Genomic DNA, 24,572 nt, shown 5'->3' on the forward strand with positions numbered 1-24,572 from the left:
GTACGGAGCCTGACATGGGTCTTGATCTCATGACCCTAAGATCAGGTCCAAAACCAAAATCAAGAGTCAAATGCTTAACTAACTGCACCACTGAGGTGCCCTTACATGGCTTTCTTATAATGACACCAGCCATTGGATTTAGAGCCCATTGTAATCTAGTATGACAATAAATCTTAACTTGGTTTCATCTGCAGAGATTGTATTTTTAACTATGGTCATATTCACAGGTTCCAGGGGTTAGAACTAGAACATATATTTTTGGGCGGGACACAGTTCAACCCACAAACAACAAGATGTCTAAGTGAGGAGAGCTTCAGGCAACAGGGAACGAATGCTATTCTACATTAATTTTGTCAGTCTATGAGACAACTCCCATGGTCAAGCATATAGTTTAATTTTTTAAACAAATTTATTTTTTATTGGTGTTCAATTTACCAACATACAGAATAACACCCAGTGCTCATCCCAGAATAACACCCAGTGCTCATCCCGTCAAGTGCCCCCCTCAGTGCCCATCACCCATTCACCCCCACCCCCCCGCCCTCCTCCTCTTCCACCACCCCTAGTTCATTTCCCAGAGTTAGGAGTCTTTATATTCTGTCTCCCTTTCTGATTTTCCTACCCATTTCTTCTCCCTTCCCTTATATTCCCTTTCACTATTATTTATATTCCCCAAATGAATGAGAACATATAATGTTTGTCCTTCTCCGATTGACTCATTGCACTCAACATAATACCCTCCAGTTCCATCCACATGGAAGCAAATGGTGGGTATTTGTCATTTCAAATGCCTGACTAATATTCCATTGTATACATAAACCACATCTTCTTTATCCATTGATCTTTCCATGGACACCGAGGCTCCTTCCACAGTTTGGCTATTGTGGACATTGCTGCTAGAAACATCGGGGTGCAGGTGTCCCGGCGTTTCATTGCATCTGTATCTTTGGGGTAAATCCCCAGCAGTGCAATTGCTGGGTCATAGGGCAGGTCTATTTTTAACTGTTTGCGGAACCTCCACACAGTTTTCCAGAGTGGCCTGCACCAGTTCACATTCCGACCAAGCGTGCAAGAGGGTTCCCTTTTCTCTGCATCCTCTCCAACATTGGTGGTTTCCAGCCTTGTTAATTTTCCCCATTCTCACTGGTGTGAGGTGGTATCTCATTGTGGTTCTGATTTGTATTTCCCTGATGGCCAGTGATGCAGGGCATTTGCTCATGTGCTTGTTGGCCATGTCTATGTCTTCCTCTGTGAGATTTCTGTTCATGTCTTTTGCCCATTTCATGATTGGATTGTTTGTTTCTTTGGTGTTGAGCTTAATAAGTTCTTTATAAATCTTGGAAATTAGCCCTTCATCTGATACGTCATTTGCAAAAATCTTCTCCCATTCTGTAGGTTGTCTTTTAGTTTTGTTGACTGTATCCTTTGCTGTGCAAAAGCTTCTTATCTTGATGAAGTCCCAATAGTTCATTTTTGCTTTTGTTTCTTTTGCCTTCGTGGATGTATCTTGCAAGAAGTTACTGTGGCCAAGTTCAAAAAGGGTGTTGCCTGTGTTCTCCTCCAGGATTTTGATGGAATCTTGTCTCCCATTTAGATCTTTCATCCATTTTGAGTTTATCTTTGTGTCTGGTGCAAGAGAGTGGTCTAGTTTCATTCTTCTGCATGTGGATGTCCAATTTTCCCAGGACCATTTATTGAAGAGACTGTCTTTCTTCCAGTGGATAGTCTGTCCTCCTTTATCGAATATTAGTTGACCATAAAGTTGAGGGTCCACTTCTGGATTCTCTATTCTGTTCCATTGATCTATGTGTCTGTTTTTATGCCAGTACCACACTGTCTTGATGACCACAGCTTTGTAGTACAACCTGAAATCTGACATTGTGATGCCCCCCAGATATGATTTTCTTTTTTAAAATTCCCCTGGTTATTCAGGGTCTTTTCTGATTCCACACAAATCTTAAAATAATGTGTTCTAACTCTCTGAAGAAAGTCCATGGAATTTTGATAGGGATTGCATTAAACGTGTAAATTGCCCTGGGTAACATTGACATTTTCACAATATTAATTCTGCCAATCCATGAGCATGGACTATTTTTCCATCTCTTTGTGTCTTCCTCAATTTCTTTCAGAAGTGTTCTATAGTTTTTAGGGTAAAGATCCTTTACTCTTTGGTTAGGTTTATTCCTAGGTGTCTTATGCTTTTGGGTGCAATTGTAAATGGGATTGACTCCTTAATTTCTCTTTCTTCAGTCTCATTGTTAGTGTATAGAAATGCCACTGATTTCTGGGCATTGATTTTGTATCCTGCCACGCTATCAAATTGCTGTATGAGTTCTAGCAATCTTGGGGTGGAGGCTTTGGGGTTTTCTATGTAGAGTATCATGTCATCAGTGATGAGGGAGAGTTTGACTTCTTCTTTGCCAATTTGAATGCCTTTAATGTCTTTTTGTTGTCTGATTGCTGAGGCTAGGACTTCCAGGACTATGTTGAATAGCAGTGGTGAGAGTGGACATCCCTGTCTTGTTCCTGATCTTCGGGGAAAGGCTCCCAGTGCTTCCCCATTGAGAATGATATTTGCTGTGGGCTTTTCATAGATGGCTTTTAAGATGTTGAGGAATGTTCCCTCTATCCCTACACTCTGAAGTGTTTTGATCAGGTATGGATGCCGTATTTTGTCAAATGCTTTCTCTGTATCTAATGAGAGGATCATATGGTTCTTGGTTTTTCTCTAGCTGATATGATGAATCACATTGATTGTTTTACGAGTGTTGAACCAGCCTCGTGTCCCAGGGATAAATCCTACTTGGTCATGGTGAATAATTTTCTTAATGTGTTGTTGGATCCTATTGGCTAGTATCTTGTTGAGAATTTTTGCATCCATGTTCATCAGGGATATTGGTATGTAATTCTCCTTTTTGGTGGGGTCTTTGTCTGGTTTTGGAATTAAGGTGATGCTGGCCTCATAGAACGACTTTGGAAGTACTCCATCCCTTTCTATCTTTCCAAACACCTTTAGTAGAATAGGTATGATTTCTTCTTTAAACCTTTGATAGAATTCCCCTGGGAAGCCATCTGGCCCTGGACTCTGGTGCCTTGGGAGGTTTTTGATGACTGCTTCAATTTCCTCCCTGGTTATTGGCCTGTTCAGGTTTTCTATTTCTTCCTGTTCCAGTTTTGGTAGTTTGTGGCTTTCCAGGAATGTGTCCATTTCTTCTAGATTGCCTAATTTATTGGCGTATAGCTGTTCATAATATGTTTTTAAAATCGTTTGTATTTCCTTGGTGTTGGTAGTGATCTCTCCTTTCTCATTCATGATTTTATTAATTGGAGTCTTCTCTCTCTTCTTTTTAATAAGGCTGGCTAATGGTTTATCTATCTTATTAATTCTTTCAAAGAACCAACTCCTGATTTTGTCTTTTGTCTTTTGGTATCGGTTCAGACCCAATTTGTGACCCAGTATGTGGTCTATTCTGGAGAAAGTTCCATGTGCACTTGAGAAGAATGTGTATTCAGTTGCGTTTGGACCTAAGGTGCTGTAGATATGTGTGAAATCCATCTGGTCCAGTGTATCATTTAAAGCTCTCATTTCTTTGGAGATGTTGTGCTTAGAAACCTATCGAGGGTAGAAAGAGCTAGATTGAAGTCACCAAGTATAAGTGTATTATTATCTAAGTATTTCTTCACTTTGGGTATTAATTGGTTTAAATATTTGGCAGCTCCCACATTCGGGGATGTTAAGTCCTCTTGTTGGATAGATCCTTTAAGTATGATATAGTGTCCCTCTTCATCTCTCACTACAGTCTTCGGGGTAAATTTTAGTTTATCTGATATAAGGATGGCTACCCCTGCTTTCTTTTGAGGACCATTTGAATGGTAAGTGGTTCTCCAACCTTTTATTTTCAGGCTGTAGGTGTCCTTGTGTCTCAAACGAGTATCTTGTAGACAGCAAATAGGTGGGTCCTGCTTTTTTATCCAGTCTGACACCCTGCGCCTTTTGATGGGGTCATTAAGCCCATTCACGTTCACAGTTACTATTGAGAGATAAGAGTTTAGTGTCATCATGATATCTATTCAGTCTTTGTTTTTGTGGATTGTTCCACTGAACTTCTTCTTAAAGGGAAATTTTAAGAGTCCCCCTTAAAATTTCTTGCAGAGCTGGTTTGGAGGTCACATATTCTTTCAGTTCCTGCCTGTCTTGGAAGCTCTTTATCTCTCCTTCCACTTTGAATGAGAGCCTTGCTGGATAAAGTATTCTTGGTTGCATGTTTTTCTCATTTAGGACCCTGAATATACCCTGCCAGCCCTTTCTGGCCTGCCAGGTCTCTGTGGAGAGGTCTGATGTTACCCTAATACTCCTCCCCATAAAAGTCAGGGATTTCTTGTCTCTTGCTGCTTTAAGGATCTTCTCTTTATCTTTGGAATTTGCAAGCTTCACTATTAAATGTTGAGGTGTTGGACGGTTTTTATTGATTTTAGGGGGGTGGGTCTCTCTGTTTCCTGGATCTGAATGTCTGTTTCCCTTCCCAGATTAGGAAAGTTTTCAGCTATGATTTGTTCAAATACATATTCTGGCCCTCTGTCTCTTTCGGTGCCCTCGGCAACCCCAATTAAACGTAGGTTTTTCTTCCTCAGGCTGTCGTTCATTTCCCTTAATCTGTCTTCATGGTCTTTTAATTGTTTGTCTCTTTTTTCCTCAGTTTCCCTCTTTGCCATCAACTTGTCTTCTGTGTCACTCACTCGTTCTTCCACCTCGTTAACCCTCGTGGTTAGGACTTCTAGTTTGGAGCCGCGCAGCCCCCTCCGCACTGAGCCTCTTCCTCTGCTGGAGCCGCTGCCGGAGCCCCCCCGAGCTGCTCCCGCCCCGCAGCCCCCTCCGCCAAGCCGCCCCCGAGCCCCCCCCCCGAGCTGCTCCGGGTCCCGCCGCCCGCGCTGCAGCCCTTAGGGAGCTCGGCGCACTCTCCCGGGGCGCAGGTGTCTGTTAGTGTCCCCGGAGCCCGAGGGCACCCCCGCCCTTCTGGGTCCTGCTCCCCCTCCTTGCGAGGCCTTTCTGCCCGGGAAGGTTGGTGCAGCTCCTGCTCCTCCGGGACGGGGCTCTCCTGTCCTGGGGACACTCGCCCCGGCCTCAGCCCGGCTCCTCGCTGGCCCCTCCCCCTTGGAGGCCTTTTGTTTCTTTATTTCTTTTTCCCCGTCTTCCTACCTTGATAGAAGCGCGAACTCTTCTCACTGTAGCATTCCAGGTGTTCTCTCTTTAAATCCCAGGCCGAATTCGTAGATTTTCAGGATGATTTGAAGGTTATCTAGGTAATTTGGTGGGGACAGGTGACTTGGGGACCCTACTCTTCCGCCGTCTTGCCCCTCCACAAGCATATAGTTTAGAACTCTTTGGGAGAAGGCATTGTCTTGAGTCTTAATTAGCTTTGGAGAGAGAGAGGAGTAGAAGAATGAAAGCCTAAGACATGTCCAGTCTATACTTTTTATCTCAGCCTGACTTTAGTGCTGCCTTGATATTACTCTGTTGATATCTTGGGCCTCTGGTATTATTCCTATAGAAATAATGATAAAGGCCATATATTATCTCAAAAAATGGGGGAAAGGTAAGAATAAAATTTTAAACTTTTCTAAAGAAATTATCTCATTCCTGTCACCGTCTCTGTCTCTTCAGCCTCCATCCTAAGTGCCCATACCTAAATCAGCCTTCAGTCACTTGTAGGGTTTCTCACAGTTTTTTTGTTTGTTTGTTTGTTTCCTTGTTTTTACATTTTTTGTTGGTATTTATTGTTAGGAAAATTATTCTCTCCATTTTGTAATTTCTGTAGAGCTGATTTTGGGACTCACTCATCTTCATGGCAGTTGATAATCCTGCCATATTTTTTATCTGAAATCTTTGTTTTATTTTACAGGGAAGAATATAATTTTTTCATCTATAATTTGGAAGCGAAGTAAAATAACAAAATGAAGCCAGCAAAATCTCTGTTAGCCTCTAGTAATAAATTGGCAAATGTTCCAGAGTCAACTTACAAAAAGGGAGTATTGAATTTACCAATGTCACCTAAACCAAAGGAAAAACATAGTGCAAAATTAGGACGTGATAAATTTGAACCAATGGTCTTAGGATCTCCACCAACAGGGGGATCCCTTGTAAGGTATGCTTTGCCCAATCTGTCAAGTAAGACAAAGGAGTTAATAGCAGAAGATGAATCGATCAGGAAAATTACCAAACATCTGAAGATGGTAAGACACTTCTTGGTCCTTGTTGTTTGGGGTCCCCATGACCAGCACCAGGCTTAGTGATTTGTTACAAAGGTACACTAGACTCAATACAGTCCTATTGATGGCTAAGATTTATTATAGTGAAAGGATACAAAGCAAAATCAGGAAAAGGAAAAGGCTTGTGGGGTGAAGTCTGGAGGAAACTAGGTTTAAGATTCCTCTTCCTTTAAAGTCATAGAGGATGTGCTTAGTTCCTCCAACAACACATTATGACAATACATGTGCAATGTCTATTGGAGAGGCTCATTAGAGACTCAGTGCCCAGAGGTTTATTGGAGGTTGCTCATCTAGGTACTTTGCCTAGCATGTATCAAAATTTCAGACTCCCTGAAGGAAAGCAGGTGTTTAGCATAAACGACATTGTTTGTACAAACATTTTAGGGATAAGGAGCCACTGTTATCAGCGAATGGTGGAAATACTCCTAAAATCCAAGTACTGAGACACTAGTCCAACGTCAGCTTGCAAGCAGACCTTTCTAACGATAGGTCTTTCTAAGCCTCATTCCTGCTGTGTTAATTCTTCTCAGCACTTTAGAAACTTCAGCTCTTAGTGTGGGGCCGGGGGGAAATCTTTTCTCTGAGTTTCTCTATGTGCAACGATCCAGAAATGAATTGGGGACACACAAAATATCAAATGAGAACAATGGGGAGTAGCACAAATATAAAAAGAATATAGTTTGTCAGATTTCCAAAATTAAGTTTGTTTAAAGTTTGAGGAGTTACCTCAGAGAATTTCTGTGAAAATTCTTTTGCTCTCTTGTTTCATTTTTGTTTCACCCTCTTCAATGAAGAAAGTTCAGTCAGTCAGATTCTGAGGAATACTTTGGTGGTAAGTGGAGTTGATGCTTCAGCTATTCACAGTCTTTCACATGCCTGTCAACACAGAAATGGGAGTCATAGGGACTTTCTCCATTGCTAGGGAATAGAGTTGAGGACAGTTTACCATCATTTCTTTAGGGTGATATGAGATGGAAAATGTAAGTTTATCACATTAGCAGAAATAAATCTTAGTGCTAAGAAGGTCCTAATGTGTTTGATTAAATGTCTTTTTGCATTTAATATACTAATTTTAAACTATTAAAATACTTAATTTGCTTTGATTTACTCACAGATTGTTTCCACTTTAGAAGAAACCTATGGATTTAGCATTCAAAATGGAGAAAAATCATTTATGAAGCCTGAACATGAAGAATTAAGTTTGTCTGTAAGTATATGTAACCCTAAGGTAGAGACATTTAACACTGGAAAGGGTTAAGGTTTTCTTTTGGATGACATTTCTGTTCTCAGAATGAATTTCCCATCAGTGAAAATGATGCAGTTAGGGAACTTGAAAGTAGAGTACTGATTTTTTTTACCTTCTGCCAATACTTATCTTAAATCTTAATTAAGGAATATCTATATTTTAAACCCACATTCTTGTTAATGCTTATTATATTTAATTTTCAAATATTTGGTTACTTGTTGGTTTGAGATGTATATTCTTTATTATGTTAAAGAATTCTATTTTTATTTTGCTAAATAAAAGTTATTGAGTTTTAGAAAGTGTCTGGTATATACTGAAGTTAACTATTAAGGTGATTAAGTATGTACTTCTCCTTTAATCTATTGAAGAGATGAATTATTTTACATATTTCATAATATTCAGCCATACTTTAATACTTGTAGAGTATTATTTTTCTATTTTATAGTTACTTTTGTTACTTAGGGATTGAGTTTGTCTTAATGTAATGAAACACCTATGTTGAGTCTTTCAATTCATGAACATGATATGTCTCTCCATTATTTAGCTCTTGATTGATTTCTTTTATCATCATTTTGTAATTTTCATCATACATATCCTATACATGGTTTGTTAGATTTATGCATTTATAGTTCAATGGTTTTTGGAATGATTTTTAATGGCATTGTTTTTAATTTTATTCTCCACGTTTGTTAGTAGTATATAGAGATAGGATCGATGTTTTGTATGTTGATCTTATATCTTGCAATCTTATTTAATATACTTCTTGATTCTAGTGTTCCTATAGATTACTAGGAATTTTCTACATGGACAATTATCATCAAATAGAGACAATTTTACTTCTTCCTGACTAGTCTTAATGCTTTTTTATTTCCTTCTCTCTCTCTCTTTTTTTTTTTTTTTTGGCATATGTTTTTATTGGAGTTCGATTTGCCAACATATAGCATAACACCCAGTGCTCATCCTGCCAAGTGCATCCCTCAGTTCCCATCACCCAGTCACCCCCTCCTCCTACCCACCTCCCTTTCCACTACCCCTTGTTCATTTCCCAGAATTAGGAGTCTCTCATGTTCGGTCACCCTCACTGATATTTCCCACTCATTTTCTCTCCTTTTCCCTTTATTCCCTTTCTCTATTTTTTATATTCCCCAAATGAATGAGACCATAAAATGTTTGTCCTTCTCCAATTGACTTACTTAACTCAGCATAATACCCTCCAGTTCTATCCACGTCAAAGGAAATGGTGGGTATTCGTCATTTCTAATGGCTGAGTAATATTCCATTGTATACATAGACCACAGCTTCTTTATTCATTTATCTTTGGGTGGACACCAACTCCTTCCACAGTTTGGGTATTATGGACATCACTGCTATAAACATTGGGGTGCAGGTGTCCTGCCATTTCACAACATCCGTATCTTTGGGGTAAATCCCCAACAGTGCAATTGCTGGGTCGTAGGACAGATCTATTTTTAACTCTTTGAGGAACCCCCTCCACCCAGTTTTCCAGAGTGGCTGCACCAGTTCACATTCCCACCAACAGTGCAAGAGGGTTCCCCTTTCTCCACATCCTCTCCAACATTTGTTGTTTCCTGTTTTGTTAATTTTCCCCATTCTCACTGGTGGGAGGTGGTATCTCATTGTGGTTTTGATTTGTATTTCCCTGATGGCCAGTGATGCGGAGCATTTTCTCATGTGCTTGTTGGCCATGTCTATGTCTTCCTCTGTGAGATTTCTGTTCATGTCTTTTGCCCATTTCATGATTGGATTGTTTCTTTGCTGCTGAGTTTAATAAGTTCTCTATAGATCTTGGATACTAGCCCTTTATCTGATATGTCATTTGCAAATATCTTCTCCCATTCTGTAGGTTGTCTTTTAGTTTTGTTGACTGTTTCTTTTGCTGTGCAGAAGCTTTTTATCCTGATGAAGTCCCAATAGTTCATTTTTGCTTTTTTTTCTCTTCCCCTCATGGATGTATCTTGTAAGAAGTTGCTCTGGCCAAGTTCAAAAAGGGCGTTGCCTGTGTTTTCCTCTAGGACTTTTATGGTTTCTTGTCTCACATTTAGATCTTTCATCCATTTTGAGTTTATCTTTGTGTATGGTGCAAGAGAATGGTCTAGTCTCATTCTTCTGCATGTGGCTGTCCAATTTTCCCAGCACCATTTATTAAAGAGACTATCCTTTTTCCAGTGGATAGTTCTTCCTGCTTTGTCAAGGATTCATTGTCCAGAGTTGAGGGTCCATTTCTGGGTTCTCTATTCTGTTTCATTGATCTATGTGTCTGTTTTTGTGTGAGTACCATACTGTCTTGATGATCACAACTTTGTAGTACAACTTGAAATCCGGCATTGGTTTTCTTTTTCAATATTCCCCTTGCTATTTGGGGTCTTTTCTGATTCCACACAAATCTTAAGATGATTTGTTCCAACTCTCTGAAGAAAGTCCATGGTATTTTGATAGGGATGGCATTGAATGTGTAAATTGCCCTGGGTGGCATTGACATTTTCACAATATTAATTCTTCCAATCCATGAGCATGAAATATTTTTCCTTCTCTTTCTGTATTCCTCAATTTCTTTCAGAAAGGTTCTGTAGTTTGCAGGGTATATATCCTTTACCTCTTTGCTTAAGTTTATTCCCAAGTATCTTAAGGTTTTGGGTGCAATTGTAAATGGGATTGACTCCTTAATTTCTCTTTCTTCAGTCTCATTGTTAGTGTATAGAAATGCCCCTGATTCTGGGCATTGATTTTGTATCCTGCCACACTGCCAAATTGCTGTATGGGTTCTAGTAATCTTGGTGTGGAGTCTTTTGGGTTTTCTATGTAGAGTATCATGTCATCTGTGAAGAGGGAGAGTTTCAATTCTTCTTTGCCAATTTGAATGCCTTTTATTTCTTTTTGTTGCCTGATTGCTGAGGCTAGGACTTCTAGTACTATGTTGAACAACAGTGGTGAGAGTGGACATCCCTGTCTTGTTCCTGATCTTAGGGGAAAGGTTCCCAGTGTTTCCTCATTGAGAATGATATTTGCTGTGAGCTTTTCGTAGATGGCTTTTAAGATGATAAGGAATGTTACCTGTATCCTTACACTCTGAAGAGTTTTGATCAGGAATGGATGCTGTATTTTGTCAGATGCTTTCTCTGCATCTCTTGAGAGGATCATATGGTTCTTGTTTTTCACTTGTTGATATGATCTATCACATTGATTGCTTTACGAGTATTGAACCAGCCTTATATCTGGGAAAAATCCCACTGGGTCATGGTGAATAATCTTCTTAATATACTGTTGGATCCTATTGGCTAGTATCTTCTTGAGAATTTTTGCATCTGTGTTTATCAGGGGTATTGGTCTATAATTCTCTTTTTTGGTGGGGTCTTTGTCTAGTTTTAGAATTAAGGTGATGCTGGCCTCAGAGAATGAGTTTAGAAGTATTCCACCCCTTTCTATCTTTCAGAACAGCTTTAGTAGAATAGGTATTGTTTCTTCTTTAAAAGTTTGATAGAATTCCCTTGGGAAACCATCTGGCCCTGGACTTTGGTGTTTTGGGAGGTTTTTGATGACTGGTTCAATTTCCTCCCTAGCTATTGGCCTGTTCAGGTTTCTATTTCTTCCTGTTCCAGTTTTGGAGGTTGTGGTTTTCCAGAAATGCATCCATTTCTTCTAGATTGCCTAATGTATTAGTGTATAGCTGCTCATAATAAGTTTTTTAAATGTTTGTATTTCCTTAGTATTGGTTGTGATCTCTCCTTTTTATTTTTATTTTATTTTTTTAAAGATTTTATTTATTCATTCATAGAGAGAGAGAGAGAGAGAGAGGTAGAGGTAGAGACTCAGGCAGCGGGAGAAGCAGGCTCCATGCAGAGAGCCCGACATGGGACTCCATCCAGGGTCTCCAGGATCACGCCCTGAGCTCCAGGCAGCGCTAAACCGCTGCACCACTGGGGCTGCCCTGATCTCTCTGTTTTAATTTGAGATTTTATTAGAGTCTTTTCTCTTTTGTTTTTAATAAGGCTGTCTAATGGTTTATCTATATTATTAATTATTTCAAGAACCAACTCCTGGTTTTGTTGATCTGTTTCACAATTCTTCTGGTCTCGATTTCATTGAGTTCTGCTCAAATCTTTATTAACTGTCTTTTTCTGCTTGGGTTAGGTTTTTTCTAGTTCCTTTAGGTGCGAGGTTAGCTTGTGTATTTGAGTTCTTTCCAGTTTTTTGAGGGATGCTTTTAATGCAATGTATTTCCCTCTTAGGACTGCTTTTGCTGTATCCCAAAGATTTTGAATGGTTGTATCTTCATTCTCATTAGTTTTCATGAATCTTTTTACTTCTTCTCTATTTTCCTGGTTGACCCTTTCATCTTTTAGCAGGATGCTCTTTAACTGCCACGTGTTTGAGTTTCTTCCGAATTTCTTCCTGTGATTGAGTTCAAGTTTCAAAGCATTATGGTCTGAAAATATGCAGGGGACAGTCCCAATCTTTTGATATTGGTTGAGACCTGATTTGTGATACAGTATGTGGTCTATTCTGTACAACGTTCCATGTGCACTTGGGAAAAATGTGTATTCAGTTGCATTTGGATGTAAAGTTCTGTAAGTATCTGTGAAATCCATCTGGTCGAGTGTATCATTTAAAGGTCTTGTTTCTTTGGAGATGTTGTGCTTGAAGATCTGTCATTTGCAGAAAGTGCCATGTTGAAGTCTCCCAGTATTAGTGTATTATTATCTAAGTATGTCTTTACTTTGGTTATTTATTTATTTCTAAAGATTACATTCATTTACTCATGAGAGACAGAGAGAGAGGCAGAGACTCAGGAAGAGGGAGAAACAGGCTCCACGCAGGGAGCCTGACATGAGACTAGATCTTGGGTCTCCAGGATCATGCCCTGGGCTGAAGGCGGCGCTAAACCACTGAGCCACCTGGGCTGCCCCTTTACTTTGGTTATTAATTGATTGATATACTTGGCAGCTCCCACATTAGGGGAATAAATATTCATGATTGTTAGGCCCTCTTGCTGGGTAGATCCTTTAAGTATGATATAGTGTCTCTCTTCATCTCTTACTATACAGTCTTTGGGATAAACTTTAATTTGTCTGATATGAGGACCATTTGAATGGTAAATGGTTATCCACCCCTTCAATTTTAGGCTGGAGGTGTCCTTAGGTCTAAAATGAGTCTCTTGTAGACAGCAAATAGATGAGTCTTGCTTTTTTTTTCCAGTCTGAAACCTGTGTCTTTTGGTGGGATTATTAAGCCCATTCACGTTCAGGCTTACTATTGAAATATATGAATTTAGTGTCATCATATTACCTATTCAGTCCCTGTTTTTGTGGATTATTTCTTTGGGCTTCCTCTTTCTTTTACAGAGTCCCCCTTAATATTTCTTGCAGAGCTGGTCTGGTGGTCACATATTCTTTCAGTTTCTCCTTATCTTGGAAGCTCTTTATCTCTCCTTCTATTCTGAATGAGGGCCTTGCTGGATAGAGTATTCTTGGCTGCATGTTCTTTGCATTTAGGATCCTGAATATATCCTTCCAGCCCTTTCTGCTCTGCCAGGTTTCTGTGGAGAGGTCTGCTGTCAATCTAATATTTCTCCCCATATAAGTTAGGGATCTCTTGTCTCTTGCTGCTTTAGGACTTTCTCTTATCTTTGGAATTTGCAGGTTTCAGTATTAAATGTTGAGATGTTGAACAATTTTTATTGATTATAGGTGGGGGACCTCTCTATCTCCTGGATCTAAATGCCTGTTTCCCTCGTCAGATTAGGGAAGTTCTCAGCTATGATTTGTTCAAATATGCTTTCTGGTCCTCTGTCCCTCTAAGCACCCTCTGGAATCCCAGGTATACATATAGTTTTCCTTCTGAGGCTGTCTTGTATTTCCCTTAACCTTTCCTCATGGTCTTTTAATTGTTTTCCTCTTTTTTCCTCAGCTTCCTTCTTTGCCATCAACTTGTCTTCTATATCACTCACTCTTTCTGCTACCTCATTAACCCTCATCGTTAGGACCTCCAGTTTGGATTGCATCTCATTTAATTGATTTTTTATTTTAGCCTGATTAGATCTAAATTCTGTAGTCATGAAGTCTCTTGATTCCTTTATGCTTTTTTCCAGAGCCACTAGTAGCTTTATAATTGTGCCTCTGAATTCCCTTTCTGATATTGAATTGTAATCCAAATTCTTTAACTCTATGGGAGAGAGTTCTGTTTCTCATTCTTTCTTTTGTGGTGAGTTCTTCTTTCTAGTCATTTTTCTCAGTGCAGAGTGGCTGTATGAGTGGGATTCGTTAAGAATATCAACCACAACCTGATAAGTAAATTACTCTCAAGATGTTAGAAGCGAAAACCCTTCTATCTGTAGCATTCCAGCTGTTCTCTCTTTATTTTTTTTTTCAGCTGTTCTCTCTTTAAATCTAAGGTCAATTTTATAGGGTTCCAGGATAATTTGAAAGTCATCTAGGTAAGTTGATGGGGACAGGTTCCCTGGGGACCCTATCCTCACCATCTTGCCTCACCCGTTTTATTTCCTTCTCTTATGCTAACTATGGCTTCCAGTATTATATTTAATGATAGTAATGAGAGCAGATATCATTGACTCATTATGACTGCTACTTCCAGACAGGAATGGAAGTTCAGTTCTCTGCTTCATTTCACCAGCACCACTATGGTGGGAGAATTGGAGGGCCAGTTTTCACTGCCACATTTTTTGAGTCCTATTGACACATATGGGTAGTGATGCAGTTTTTTTCTAGGTATTTGGCTCAAGGAGGATAGGTATTGTCAGAAAGTTTTGGGGTTATTCTAGAGACCCTTTTCACAGTCCTTGGGTCTGTCTGCTTGCTTTCTTTTCTTTTCTTTTCTTTCTTTCTTTCTTTCTTTCTTTCTTTCTTTCTTTCTTTCTTTCTTTCCTTCTTTCTCTCAAAATATTTTATTTATTTGTGAGAGAGAGTATGAGTAGGGCAGAGAGAGTAGGAGAAGCAGACTTCCCACTGAGCAGGGGGCCTGATGCAGAGTGCATCCCAGGACTCTGGGATGATGATCTGAATGAAGGTAGATGTTTAATTAACTGAGCCACCCGGGTGCCCCTCTTTGCCTTTTCTTAAGGCTTCTTTTTTTTTTTAAGTCTGTGCTTATTGGAAGTTCCAGGTTCCAGTGCTCCCTCTATTTTATATGTAGGGAAAATGAAAACCTAAGGGATTAATTTATTCCTCAAATTTTGAAAACTCTGCCTTTCTCTTTCTATGTTTCAGAATTTTCCTGTGTTCTTTTGTTGGTTTGTTGTGTTGTAGAAGAGAGGATTAGAGGAATGAGCCTATTCAATTATAGCCAGAACTCGAAGTCCAAATTTATTTTTAGTTCCGATTCAGTTCTGAGTTTTCTGATATCTCCTTTATCTTAGATCAGCTTTCTTCTTATGAATAGTCATTGTATTTTCTATCTTCTTTCAAACTTTATTTTCAAACTATGACTGTTTATTTACTCTTCCTCTTTGTAGCAGCATATAGTTGAATCTTTTTTTAATCCAATCTGACAATATCTGTCTTTTAAGGTTTAGTTCATTTGCATTTAATTGATTAATTAAATGTATTATCATGTAATTAATTTATTATAATGAAACAATGAAATAATGTGAATTGAGTTTACTTTCCTGCTATTTGCTTTCTTTTTGTCCTATATCTCTTTGATCCTTTACTCTTTTCTGTTTTATTTTGGGTTAATTGTGTATTTTTTAGCATTTCACATTATTTCTTTTCTTGTTTTTTTAGCAATTTGTTTTTGTGCTTGCTCTAGGAATTCATTATTATTTAAATTTATCACAATCTATCTTGACTTAATATTATACACTTCATTTCTCATGTGAGAACTTTATAACAGTTCAATAACATTTACCTCACTTATATATATTTTTGCTATTATTGTTATAGTTTCCCTTTTTTTCTGAATGCTTTAAATATTTTATTTTTGGATTTCAGCAGTTTGATATAAGTTATGCCTAGCTGAGGCTTTCTATGTATATATTTTTAAAGATTTTATTTATTTATTAATGAGACACACAGAGAAAGAGAGAGGTAGAGACACAGGCAGAAGGAGAAGCAGGCTCCATGCAGAGAGCTTGATGTGGGATTCAATCCCAGATCCCGGGATCACGCTGTGAGCCAAAGGCAGATGCTCAACCACTGAGCCACCCAGGCATCCCCGCTTTCTGCTTATTTGTTCTGCTTAGAGTCCATCAAGCTGAATCTGTGAGTTGAATTTTTTCAACAACTTTGGAAATTTTCATTCATTATTTCTTTAGATATTTTACTGACTCTCTGCTCCTTTTTTATGAGACTCGAATTATACATATATTAGACTGCTTGATACTATATTAAGAAGTCACTCATACTCTTCATTCATTTCAGTGTTTTCTCTTTCTGTGTTTCAGTTTCACCAATCCTTTCTGTGGTTTCTGATCTGATGTTAAGTTATATCCAAGTAAATTTTTGTTTAAATATAATATTCACATTTAGGATTATCTTTTGATTACTTTTATATTTCTCTTGCTATTATCCTTCACTTAGTCTACTTATCTTTTCATGAAAATTCTTTGTATTAGTAACAGAATTGTAAAAATTTTTGTCTGCTAATCAGTGTGTTTGCTTCTACTATTTTTCTTTTTATTATGAATATGTTTTGTAATTTTTAAAAACTAGATCCCAAGCATTATATTTAGAAAAACATTGGAAACTGTGGTAAAGTGTTTATTTTCTAGAGAATGCTTACTGTTTCCTTTCTGGCATTTAGCGTGGAAAGCTAATAATTCTCATTCCTTTAAGAATTGATTTGAGCAGGAATTGATCCATATTTTAATTAAGTTGAGTTCTTGTCTGATTTGTCTAACCCATAATCTCTCCTATTGCTCCTTCCCCTGAGGGGTGGATTTCTTTGACATTGCCAGTATTTTAGCTGGCAAGAGTTTGAACTCTGATTTGAAATAGTTTTGGTTTAATCCTGGCAGAGCTTCAAAATACAATTACCACAAGAACATGCCAAATGAGAGTCCTCTGTTTCTGAGTTCCTGCTTTTTATAGTTGTGTAATTGCCAATCAAACCATAAAACATTTTCATTATCCCTCAAAGCCTCCTTGTACTGCATTTACAGTCAATTCTTTCCTACCTTGACTCCAGATAACCACTGATCAATCACTATACTAATGCCTTTTCTAGAGTGCTATATATATAAAATCTTATAAACGTAGCCTTATATATCTAGTCTTCCCCACTTTATTGTAATGTTTTTGAGCTTCATCCATGTTGTTCTATGTATCAGTAGTTTATTTTGTTGTGAAGAGTATTCCATTGTATGGCTATACCACAGTTCATTTATCCATTCATTAGTTAATAAACATTTAGGTCATTGGATCCAGTACCTATTTTGGCTGTTATGAATGCAGTTTCTATGAACATTTGTGTGCAAGTCTTTGTCAGGACATACGTGTTTATTCATCTTGGATAATTGCTTTGGAATAGCATTGGCAAGTTATAAGTATATATTTAATTTTTAAAAGAGATTTTATCTATTCATGACAGAGAGAGAGAGAGAGAGAGAGAGAGAGGCATAAACACAGGCAGAGGGAGAAGACGGCTCTATACAGGGAGCCTGACAAAGGACTCGATCCCGGGTCTCCAGGATCACACCCCAGGCTGAAGGTGGCACTAAACCACTGGGCCATTGGGGCTTCCCAGTATATATTTAATTTTATGAGCAACAGCCAAATTACTTCTCAATGTGGAAAAATCATTTTATATTCCTACCAGCTGTCTGTGAGAGTTCCAGTGGCTGTATATCCTTACCAAAATTGGTATTTCCAGATTTTTTTATTCTCACCATTCCTAAGATTAAAATGCCATTTTTTTGGCAAAATTCATATAGGGAGCAGTTTGGTAGAAGAAAAATTATTGGGTTGAGTGATTTGCTTTGGGGACTTTTCTCATTCCAGTCTGTCTACTAGCCTAAATGGCTCAGCTGGTTTTTCTTCATCCTCTAAGTTCTGTTTGTCAATGGTAGGCCTGCTTTTTGGCTTGGCTGACTTGGCATACTTCACACATACTGGGCCAAGTGCTCTTCTTTCTCCACTATGCTCCCAGAAGGTATGGATATGGCTTTGGTTCTTTGGTTATCTACAAAATGTTCTGTGGAATTCAGTTCATCAATTTTTTCTCATATCTTCTCTTTTTCAATATCCTTAAGGAAAATCATGATAATTATATAATTTCATATATTTTTCCTTTCTGTATTTTAACACCAAAATGAAGAACTCGCATAATTTTTCACATCATAACCATAAGTGGCATTTCTGCTTCCCTTTTTAAAGATATTTTTAGAAGTGCTGCCCAGCAATTTCTTTTTATCTCATTGGCCTGATTGGGACACATGGCTACCCTTATTGGTAAAGAAGGTTGGAAAATTTATTATTATTATTATTATTTATTATTATTATTATTATTTTAAAGATTTTATTTATTTGAGAGAAAGAGAACATGAGTGGGGGGAAAGGGCAGGAGAGGGAGAAGCAGGCTCCCCACTGAGTAGGGCACCCAATAGAGGGCTCTACCAGGACCCCAGGATCATGACCTGAGCTGAAGGCAGATGTTTAGCCAATTGAGCCACCTAGGCACACTTTATTATTATTACTACTAACTATGCACATTGGCATCCCTAATAAAATTGAGGTCCTGTTAGTAGGCAACTAAGACTCTCTATTATAATATTATAAGACTATTAGATACTTGTCTTAAAGCACTGTTATCATAATTTTTTATGATTTTGATATCCATGTAGATCTTTTCAAATAATCTGGCATCCCAGTTCATTAGGTTTCTTTCCTCCAATGTTTGTCTTTTAGCACATCTCGGCAACTAACTGACAAGGTGATATCCTCTAGTCTTTATCATAACCAGTAACTTTAACTTTTCTGTATTTAAGTTTCAATCATTTTAATCTCTGGTCACTACCTCTTATTTTTCCCACTTAGTCTGTCTAATATTCTGACTCCAAAAGTCCTTTGATTCCATTGGGAACTATAATTCATTGGTTTTACTGACTTTTAATGTCCCAAAGCTTCCTTGTGGTCTTACCTACCTTAAATTCCATGGCCCATTATTATTATTGCACCCATGCATATGTACTTTCTTTTTCTTCCATGCTATATTGATTTTATTTTGTTAAATTGTAGTCTTGATCAAATCAATCATCATCTCAATATTTGTGGTGTCTGAATATGAGTAGAAAAAAACCCCCAAGTATGCCTATCATCTCATTTATATTTATAATTAGTAACTCTATTTCGTTCATTTTCCCACTTTCCTGAATGACTAATTCAGTTTTTCTCCTCTCCTATATGGCTATGTCTTTATCATGACAAAAAAAAAGTGTATCAGCCTGTGAGTGTGTTTTAAAATACAACGTTGAATGAATATATTCCTCATGGAGAACATTCTGTGAGAATCCTAACTGTATATAAGCAACTGAGATTTGTTTATCATAGGTTGTTTCTGATTTACAAATCACTGCTCTACTAAAAAAGATTGTCATTGTGATATTTTAATCTGTCACTATTTTTTCCTCAAAGTGTTCACTTGCCCATTAAGTGAGGGTAAAAGACTATAGCTCTTGGCAAGTATAATTATATTCAGAAGTCATAATGAGCATTCATTTTTTAACACAAAGAGATATTTCTAAGGTATATATAGAGTGGCTACCTTTTTTTGGGTACTCATAAACTTCAGGAGTCTAAATCTGGGATGCTTAATTTTCTGCAACTGTGTAGAGGAAAATAAAAGACTTGAGATATATTTCATTCATAGGCATATATATTCCCCAGAATATACTCTCTTCCACTTTCTGGGAGAACTTGCTAGTATAGCATTTGAAGCATGATTTCAGGTCTTATATCTTTGAAGGGATGTAAATTATAGACAAAAAATATTTTCAAAAATAATTAAATATACTGAAATGTAGATGGGTATGCATATGGATTCCAAAATAAAAGTAACTTTGTTTTGTTATTCTTTTGAAAAGGTTGAGGATGATCTGAATTCATTCTTGATATGTTGCTCACAATTTGTAGCTCAGTTAGAAGAAGCAGCTAAGGAAGAACGTAATGTATGTATTCTGTGTAAACTATCAAGTATAAAATATTTAATGTTATAATGATTTAAATTCTTTGTAATGTTAATAAAAATTTTTGTATTAATAAATTTTATATTTATTAAAATCATTAGTTGTTATTAAGGGTAATTTTAGCAATACGATATTTAAAACTATATTGGCTGTTTGAACTTGAATGTGATTATCCATTTAGTAGTAGTATTCTAGATACAATGCTTTAAGGAGTTATAAAAGGCATTGGATAGTATTATTTATTTTTTCTATTCTTAAGGTAGGCATTTAGATCTGTGAATTTTACTTTACAGCATTGATTGGGTTATTAGTTTTTCATATTTACAAATGAAAATATATTGTGGTATTAATAGTATTTATATTGTTTAAAAAACATTTTAATTTAAACTCAATTTAGTTAACATATAGTGTATTATTAGTTTCAGGGGTAGAATTTAGCGATTCATCAGTTGCATATAAGACCCAGTGCTTATTACATCAAGTGCCTTCCTGAATACTCATCACTCAGTTACTCCATTCCTCACCCCCTCTCCTCCAGCAACCCTCAGTTTGTTTCCTACAGTTAAGAGTCTCTTAGGGTTTGCCTCTCTCTCTGTTTTTATTTTATTTTTCCTTCCATTCCCCTACATTCAACTGTTTTGTTTCTTAAATTCTACATATGAGTGAAATCATATGGTATTTGTCTTTCTTTGATTGACTTATTTCACTTAGTATAATACCCTCTGGTTCCATCCAAATAAGATAATTTATATTATAAAATAATATAATTAATGAAAATTTCAAAAAATACATGAATAAAGAAGAAAACAAAAATGGCCATAATCCTATTTTCCCAAGATAACCCAACTATTATTCACATATTTTTGTTTCCCTTCCTGATTTTCCAAAGTTATAAAGATAAAGAAAAAAAAGAAATAATACTGGACATACTATTTGGTAATGCACTTTTATTATTTTTTACTTTTAGAAAATGGTATTTATTTTTTCATTTGTACACATATTATTTTTATTTTGTTATTTATTTATTTATTTTGAGAGAGAGAGTAGGAGTAGGAGGAGGGACAGAGGGAGAAGGAGAGAGAATCTTAACAGATTCCCCACTGAGTACAGACTTGGGGACTCAATCTCATCTCCTGAGCCAAAACCAAGAGATGGATGCTTAACCAACTGAGTCACCTGGGCACCCCTGATGATAAGTGTATTATTGTAGAGCATTTGAAATTGAGAAAAGTATATAGGAAAACAAGTAACCTATAATTTAAATCTAGTATATATACACCATTGACATTTTAGAACATGTTTTCTAATATGCTGTGAGTATATATACACACACACATATATATACACATGCATATATATGCATTCACATGATGTATATGTCTGTATATGCACATTCATTTATATGTATATTGATAATATTTTTTCTAATTTTTTATTGTGGCAAAATACACAGAACATAACTTACTGTATTAACCATTTTTAAGTGTACAGTTCAGTGGTATTAAATACATTAATATTGTACAACAATCACCCTCATCCATCTCAGAACTCTTCATCTTGCAAAACTGAAACTGTATGCGTTAAACAATAAACTCCTTATGGCCCCTAGCCCCTGGTAACCACCATTCTACTCTGTTACTATGAGTTTGGCTGGCTGATTTTCTTTTTCTCTTTCTTTCCTTTCTTTCTTTTCTTTTCTTTTCTTTTCTTTTCTTTTTCTTTCTTTCTTTCTTTCTTTCTTTCTTTCTTTCTTTCTTTCTTTCTTTCTTCTTTCTTTCTTTCTTTCTTTCTTTCTTTCTTTCTTTCATTCAAGATCCACTTATAAGTGAGATCATGCAGTATTTGTCTTTTTGTGTCTGGCTTATTTCACTTAGCATAAGGTCTTCCAGATTTATCCCTGTTGTCACAAATGTCAGGATTTCCATCTTTTTGTGGTGGAATAATATTCCTGTGTGTGTGTCTTACAATTTCTTTATCCAATCATCCATCCAGAAACACTTAGGGTTTTTTTCCATATTTTTGTTATTGTGAATAATGCTGCAATGAACATGGGAGTGCATGTATTTCTTTGAGATACTAATTTGCTTTCTTTGGATATGTATCTGGAAGTAGGATTGCTAGATCATACGGCAGTTCTGTTTTTAAGTTTTATTTTTTTTACGTATAGAGGTTTTTTTTTTTTTTTTTTTAGATTTATTTATTCATGAGAGACAGAGAGAGGCAGAGACACAGGCAGAGGGAGAAGCAGGCTCCATGCAGGGAGCCCAATGCGGGACTCCATCCTGGGTCTCCAGGATCATGCCCTGGGCCAAAGGCGGTGCTAAACCGCTGAGCCACAGGGGCTGCCCTGTTTCTAAGTTTTAGAGGAGTCTTCTTGCTGTTTTCCATGGTTGCTGTACCAATTTCCTTTCCCACCAATGGTGCATAGGATTCCTTTTCTCCAAATCATTGTCAACAATTGTTTTCTCTGGGACGCTTCCATGGCTCAGCGGTTAAGCACATCTGCCCTTGGCTCAGGTCGTGATCCTGGAGTCCTGGGACCGAGTCTCATATCGGGGTCCCTGAATGGAGCCTGCTTCTCCCTTTGCCTGTGTCTCTGCCTCTCTCTCTTTGTCTCTCATGGATAAATAAATAAAATATTTAAAAAAAAAACAATTGTTTTCTCTTATCTTTTTGATAATAGCCATTCTAGCACGTGTGAGAGTATTTCATTGTGATTTTGATTTGCATTTGCTTGACAATGATTAGGGGTGTTGAGTACCTTTTCATGTTGTTGGCCATTTGTATGTCTTCCTTGGAAAAAAAAATCTTTTTTTTTACTATTGAGTTGTATTAGTTCCTTTTCTATTTTGGATATTAATCCCTTATCAAATATATGCTTTGCAAATATTTGCCTTGTTCTTAATCCTAGAGAAAAATCTATCAGTCTTTCTCCAGTAAATATGCTCTTTGTGTGGCCTGTTTATATGTGGACTTTTATGTTGAGTTAGTTTGCTTCTATTCTTAGTTTATTGATTTTTTTTTAATCAGGAAGGAGTGTTGATTTTTTGTCAAGATGATCATGTGGTTTTTGTCCTTCATTTTGTTTATGTGGTATATTAAATTGTTTCATATCATTACAAATAGTGAGTGAGCTAGGCTTATGTTCACACATAAATTCTATTTGATTTTACTGTGTGACCCTTTTAATGTGCTTTTTTTTTTTTTTTGAAAGTAGGCTCCATACACAGTGTGGAGCCAAATGCTGGGCTTTGATCATTAGACAAGACCTGAGCTGAATGCTTCACCAACTGAGCCACTCAGGTGCTCCTTAATATGCTTTAAAATTCTGTTTGCTAGTATTTTATTTAGAATTTTTGCATCATTTTTTCATCATTATTAATCAGGAATATTGGTCTGTAGTTTTTTTATGTCTTTGTTTGGTTTTGATATCATAATGCTGACCTCATGGAGTTGGTTTACGAGTTTCCTCCTTTTTGATTCTTTGGAAGAGTTTGAGAAGGGTTGGTATTCTTTTTAAAATGATAGAATTCTCCAGTGAAGCCATCTGGTTTTGGGCTTTTATTTGTTAGGAGGTTTTTGATTACTGTTTCAATCTCTTTACTAGTTACAGGTCTGTTCAGAGTTCAGGCCTTGGTAGATTGTATGTTTCTAGGAATTTGTCCATTTCTTCTAAGTTATCCAAAAAATCTTTTATAGTCTTTGAGTGAGTGGACATCGATGTAATATCTCCTCTTTCATTTCCAATTTTAGTTATTTAAATGTTTTCTCTTTTTTTTCATTCTTAATCTACCCAAGGGTTTGTCACTTTTCAAAAATTACCTTTGGTATCATGTTTTCTAATTCTCCATTTCATTTATCTCTGCTCTAATATTTATGATCTCCTTTCTTCTGCAAACACTGAGTTAAAAAAATTTTTTTTTATTGTTCCTTTAGGTGAAAGGTTAGGCTGTTGGTTTGTGATTTTTTTAAGTGTAAACATTTACTACCATAAACTTTTTGTACTGATTTGCTGAATTCATAGTTTTGGTATTTTGTGTTTTGTTTCCATTTACCTTCAGATATTTTCTAAATTCCTTTATGATTTTTTCTTTGATCTGTGGGTTGTTGAAGAGCATGTTGTTTAATTTTCACATAGTTGTGGATTTTTTTTTAAATTTTTTATATATTTATAATAGTCACAGAGAGAGAGAGAGAGAGAGAGAGAGGCGGAGACACAGGCAGAGGGAGAAGCAGGCTCCATGCACCGGGAGCCTGATGTGGGATTTGATCCTGGGTCTCCAGGATCGCGCCCTGGGCCAAAGGCAGGCATCAAACCGCTGCGCCACCCAGGGATCCCTGGATTTTTTTTCTTTCTGCTACTGATTTCTAGTTTTACCCCATTGTATTTGAAAATTTGCTTTGTGTGATTTTGATCTTAAAATTGTTAAAACTTGTTTTGTGTCCTAACATGTTGAAAAATGTTCTATATATGCTTGAGGAGAACATGTATTTTGCTGTTGTTGGGTGGGATATTCTCATAGGTTTGTTAGGTCTATCTATTTTACAGTATTATTAAGCCCTAATTGATATGTTGTCTAATTGTTCTTGACATAACTGAAAGTAGGGATATTGAAATATTCTATTATTGTGTTGCTGTCTGTTTCTCCCTTTGGTTCTGTTAGTGTTTGCTTCATATATTTGGATGCTTTAATGTCAGGTGCATGTATATTTATAATTTTATATCTTCCTAATGAGTTGACCCTTTTATCATTTTATAGTATCCTTTGTTTTCTTTTTTTGGTAGTTTTGTCTTAATTTCTATTTTGTCTAAGAATGGCCACCCCTGCTATCTTTAGGTTCCTTTTTCTGTGGAATATCTTCTTCTAGCCCTCTATTCTGAGCCTGTGTGAGTCCTAAGACTTA

The 24,572-nt window shown here is 36.9% G+C and overlaps 1 protein-coding gene across 13 annotated transcripts in view; it reads left to right on the forward strand.

Moving 5' to 3' along the window:
* CCDC7 (coiled-coil domain containing 7) overlaps positions 1-24,572 on the forward strand; it is a 391,847-nt gene that overhangs the window by 5,073 nt on the left and 362,202 nt on the right. For all 13 annotated transcript variants that reach the window (XR_012030726.1, XR_012030727.1, XR_012030728.1 and 10 more), the window contains exons 2-4: positions 5,901-6,231; positions 7,382-7,474; positions 19,566-19,649. Coding sequence is in view for 8 of the 13 variants with exons in the window: in XM_072825155.1 (XP_072681256.1) it covers positions 5,953-6,231; positions 7,382-7,474; positions 19,566-19,649 (456 nt within the window). In the remaining 5 variants the exon portion in view is untranslated. The remainder of the gene's footprint in view (positions 1-5,900; positions 6,232-7,381; positions 7,475-19,565; positions 19,650-24,572) is intronic.

The sequence above is a fragment of the Canis lupus genome, chromosome 5 (assembly GCF_048164855.1).
Source record: "Canis lupus baileyi chromosome 5, mCanLup2.hap1, whole genome shotgun sequence".
In the NCBI taxonomy this organism is placed as follows: domain Eukaryota; kingdom Metazoa; phylum Chordata; class Mammalia; order Carnivora; family Canidae; genus Canis; species Canis lupus.